Source organism: Clupea harengus, chromosome 20 (assembly GCF_900700415.2).
Source record: "Clupea harengus chromosome 20, Ch_v2.0.2, whole genome shotgun sequence".
Taxonomy (NCBI): Eukaryota; Metazoa; Chordata; class Actinopteri; order Clupeiformes; family Clupeidae; genus Clupea; species Clupea harengus.
The window spans coordinates 14,558,493-14,563,492 of record NC_045171.1 but is presented as its reverse complement, the minus strand read 5'-3'; the positions used below and the strand labels follow the sequence as shown (position 1 = coordinate 14,563,492).

Here is a 5,000-nt window from a genome sequence, read left to right as displayed (position 1 = left end):
CCCCCATAATTTCCTCTAATAATAATTTAATGAACTTGTCAAAAACATCGTAGCCTATATGACCCGGTCCAGTTGCCATAAAATGTTTTAGATTTTCGCCTTGACTGATTGTTGCGTGTGCGTGAAGAACCGAACATTCTAACAAAAATGATAAATGGAGCGCTTCTTAATCAGACCTGTGACTGCGAGTGTGAGGAGAAATGAGGATCAGCAAACACAGTCTCCGTCACCATCTCAGGTTCCAAAATATACGATTTTCATTCGAAAAATTGAAGCTAGATTGGCTTGGGGTGGAGGATGACGACGACGAGAAAAAGACGCATATTTTTTTCAAGGCATGTCGGATTTGTGGACAACGAGTTGCCAAATCGTTGTCAATCCAGCACAGGCACACTGAATCCATCAAGGGGAGCGAAAACATAAAGAAATACATGGCCGTTTATCACCCGGCGCCAAGCAACACGCCATCGCCTATAGTGAATGATAACTAGTAATAATAATATTTTTATTTATGATTTAGTTCGGTTTAGCTAGTTAAACGTCAGCTAGTTAAACGTTAGTTAGCTAACGTTAGCTAGCTCTGATAGTGCGTTAGCTACAAAGGCTTGCTTGCAAGCTAGCTAACTAGTCCCATCTGTATTTCCTGTACTATGGTAGGTACATGATTAAAGGTAAAAAAAATCAATAAATATAATAAGTTATTATTATAAAAAAGAAAGACAAAACTTATAATTGTTAATAGTTGTGTACATTTTTTATAATAACAATAAATAACCACAAAGAAATAAGAATACAATTGAATATGATTGTCTGATTTATGTTTTCTGTTTGTTTTTTGTTCCAAAAATCTAAGAAAACACTTTGAATTTGTAGAGTACTGCTTAATAGTCTTATTATTGCCTTTTGATGACAATCCCCATATACTCTAAGCCTAAATAAGTATGTTTATTATTTTGAACATAGTTAAATGTTATTTCACAAGTTTCAAAAAGGGCCCCCAATTTTATTTTAAATGCCCCTGGATTTCAGTCAGTGGGGGCAAAAATTGCCCCCTAAAAAATATGTAAATTTCCTACCCTGCACCTACCTGACGCAGCCTTGCTCTTCGATCATGACGTCAAGTCCAAGCACAACACAAAACATTTTCTCCAGCAACAGCATCAACATTAGACTGCTAATTCGCTAATTTCTCGATAACGTTAGGATTACCATAAAGTCGACAGTCAACAGTTGAATTTTGCTATAAAGCTGCTAACACATGGTTAAATGACTTCAAGGCAGTTGTAATTACTTGATAAATGAAGATACCAACACCACTGTTGATTGATTAAAGCCGATATTTCATTTGGCTAATGTGTTCAGTCTTTTGTCGGTTAAGAACGCTCAAGTAAGGCCCATATGGTTTTTTTTTATTTGTTATATTCACTGAAATTTTTTTTTCCCTCTTATGTGAAAAAACAATCAAGGCTAGATGATGACAGTTCATTTTTACCCGCTATTCCCCAGCAGTGCTACGTTTCATATCAAACATAGAGGAGGTCGTAAATTAGCCCGTGGGAGCGTGGATGACGCACTTCCTTCAATATTCCTACACTCCACAACAGGTGTTACACTCATGCACTGACTGGTATCCATGGTATTAAGCATCATCAAGGTCCCTTGCAAAGTAAACACGCTTAGAAAAATAAGAGCTAAGACTGGCTTTACTAGCGTGCGATGGATGTGATGGAGAATAAAACCTGCTATTGTTCGAGTGTGTTCCAGTGAGATGATGTTGCAAGTCTCTTCCTGATTTGTGAATATAAACTATATTAATTCAATTCAGTTAAATTCTATTTCATTAATAAAGTGCTAATAAACAATTACATTTTTCTCTAGCCACTTCACAGGGCCTGAACCCCTTAGAGAAAGCTCTAAGGCGACTGGGGCAAGTAAAAGCTCCCTTTTAACAGGAAGACATCTTGAGAAACTCCTTCAAAGGGGGGACCCATCTGCTTCGGGCTGGCAGGGTAGAGAGATAGAGATAGAAAAGGGGGGGGGGGGCAGAAGGGAAGGGAGGAGAAAATGAGAAGAGATAATCAGGAACAAGCAGATAAATTCATACACAAAACATATTCACACACATGCGGTATATGTACATGATACATACATGATTCCAAGAAACATAGATGAAGGTATATACATGAATATACAGAATGAATAGTGGATAAAAATGGAGAACCCCAGCATTCAAAGTATTGATTGTAGAGCAGCTTAGTGGGTAAACAGTGTCCTAATAGAAAACTATGTCAATGATGGATTGATGATGGATTTGTTTATATTACGGGTAAACAGGGTGGCCTACAGTATGTTTTATAATCAGAGTAGAATTTGTGCAAATGGTTTGGTGGGAATGGGCAGCTCTAAGCAGAGGTTTTGTGCAGGTAGATTGGGTAGAAAAAGACTGCGGCAGCTTCCAACCGTGGAGATTGTCTAGAATAGGAGGGGAAGAAAAGAGACAAAGTAAGTGGACAGAGCTAGTTTGCCTTATATGTGTGCATGTAATTACAGGTTATGGTGATGAGGAACAATGTTGTCACAGCCATCAGCATTTGCAGGTTAAGATCCTACTATATGGTAGAGAAAAGAGACAAATAAATACATAAACAATACCTACATGGGTGAGTGGGTGTGTGGGTCTCTGTGTGATTTTGTTTGAGTGTCTGTGTACGTGTCCGTGTGTGTTTGTTTTTATTTATTTGTGTGTGTGTGTGTGTCTACTCCCCGGGGAAGGAGTGGCAGGAGTCTAAAGGGTTGCTGTTGTGTTCAGAGTCGTGACTGAAACTCCTGTCCGCACCACCAGCCCTGGAGAGAACAGATTTTTTTTTTTTTTTTCTTCCACAGAATAATTGACTGATTCTTTTCAAAGAAATCTAAAAATAGGAGAGCAATCCTGCCATGTTCAATCACACTCCGTATCAGAGAATGACGGTACACGTTTATTTATTAATTTAATCTAAATAGCAGGCAGATAGACCCCGAGGAGGCGAGGTGTCTTCACCTCATAATACATGCTGTACTTGGCCATCGCTGTGAAGTGGTTGCCCCTTTCATATTAATGCAATGTGTGGGGGAACTCTGCAGGTCATGGGAGAGAGAGAGAGAGAGAGAGAGGGAGATAAAGAAAAAGAAAATGTGTGAGAGAGGAGGAGAAGTTAGAAAGGAACATGGTGAGAGAGGAGAAAAACAGTTAGTGAGTGAGAGAGAGAGACAGAGACAGAGAGAAAGAAAATGTGAGAAAAATAGATGGATGGGGCATGGGTTAGAAAGAGGACAGGTTGGGGAGGGAGAGCTAAAACAGAAAGAGAGTGGACGAGAGAGAGAGGTAAGGGGGTGTTGCCATCTTGGATAACTGAATATTTATGCTGTGTCAAGGATGGAGATGAGGTTTTATTGTTCAGTGGTATTTGATTTGTGGAGAAGCCCTCAGTGTGAGACTGACCCGAAGGATCCGCCAAGAGCTCCCAGGACTTCGATGGCTGAGAGGGCCTATAGCGTTAGCGCACGTGGCTGGGAGATGGGAATTACAGAGGGCTAATGATAGTCTGCTGTTTATATAGATATGGATTGTAGAGGGCTAACATTAGTTTGAATGGCTGCAAGTTATATTACATGCATAGGGATGTGAATGACGGGGCTAAAGTTAGCATATCAGCTTGAGAGGTGTGAATGGCATTAGTTTGCATGATGGAAACTATGGGGATGGGATATGGCTGAAAGATGCGTGGATAGCAGGCGGCCTGCTAGCTAGGCAGCTAACTGAAAGAGTGACGGGTGGTAGCATGCTAACATTAGCACTGAGTGCCAACTGACAGGATGTTCTTACTGCCTTTTGTGTCTTGGCAGAGTGTTGACAATGGTCACAAAGTGTCATTTATGTCTCAAAAGCAGTAGCATACCATTGCTATTATATGTTTCTTATCATGTGTGAGTACATTTCTCTGTATGTATGTCTATTTGGCTATTTATCTATCTATCTATCTATCTATCTGTAATGTCTAATTATGTTCTTTTCCAATATAAAAATATATAATGATATACTATATTTAATGTGTAAAATGCCACAGTAGATGAAGTCTTGTATTTTGTGTTGCATTCCAAGCACGGTAGTACCAGATATCTGTTTGTGTAGTAATGACCCTTTGACATGGCTTTGCTACAGGTTGTTTTGGATATGACCTTTGGGGCCGGAGGTCACACCAAGGCCATCTTGAGGGCGGTGCGTGACGTGACGGTAGTTGCCCTCGACCGCGACCCCGTGGCCCACGGACTGGCTCAGCAGCTGGCGGAGGAACACCCGTGAGTCTGACACACACACACACACACACGTATACGCTCGTCTCTCTCTCTCACGCACACAGTCACACATATACACACACATACAGACATTCTCACACATATACCCACTCACACACATGCACAAATACGCACGTCAAACACACATGTTACAAGGTAACAGTACAAGGGTCATTGGTACACTAACATAGGCCAGGCAGTTGAACCCATTTCCCCTTGTGTCATTTACAGTCAGATCATCACACATAAACCCACATAACATTTCTAGTGTGTCACACAACCTGCAGTCATCTTCTTCTCTTCTCTCTTGGCACTCTCCTCTCCTTCCACTCTCCTCTCCTTCCCTCTCCTCTCCTTCCCTCTCCTCTCCCTTTGTCTTTTCTCCCTTCCCCTCTACCTGTATTTCTTTTCTTTTACTCCTCTCTCCTCTCCTCTCCTCTCCTCTCCTCTCCTCTCCTCTCCTGCTGCATTTGTGTACCCACCGATCCTCGCCACTCTCCTCTCCTCTCTTCTCTGTTTTCCCCATTATCTTCTTCTTCCTGTCTCCTCCTCCTTTACAGTTCTCCTCTCCTCGCACTCTCTTCTATCTCTCCTTGTCTCCTCCCCCCCCCCTCCCTCTCTCCCCCTCTCTCTCTCTCCCTTTCTCTCTTTCTCTGTCCCTCTCT

General features: G+C 41.5%; 1 protein-coding gene across 2 annotated transcripts in view; it reads left to right on the top strand.

Moving 5' to 3' along the window:
* Positions 1-5,000, top strand: part of mettl15 (methyltransferase like 15) — a 97,856-nt gene that overhangs the window by 47,816 nt on the left and 45,040 nt on the right. For both annotated transcript variants that reach the window (XM_012819399.3, XM_031587066.2), the window contains exon 3: positions 4,202-4,338. In XM_012819399.3, the coding sequence (XP_012674853.1) occupies positions 4,202-4,338 (137 nt within the window). The remainder of the gene's footprint in view (positions 1-4,201; positions 4,339-5,000) is intronic.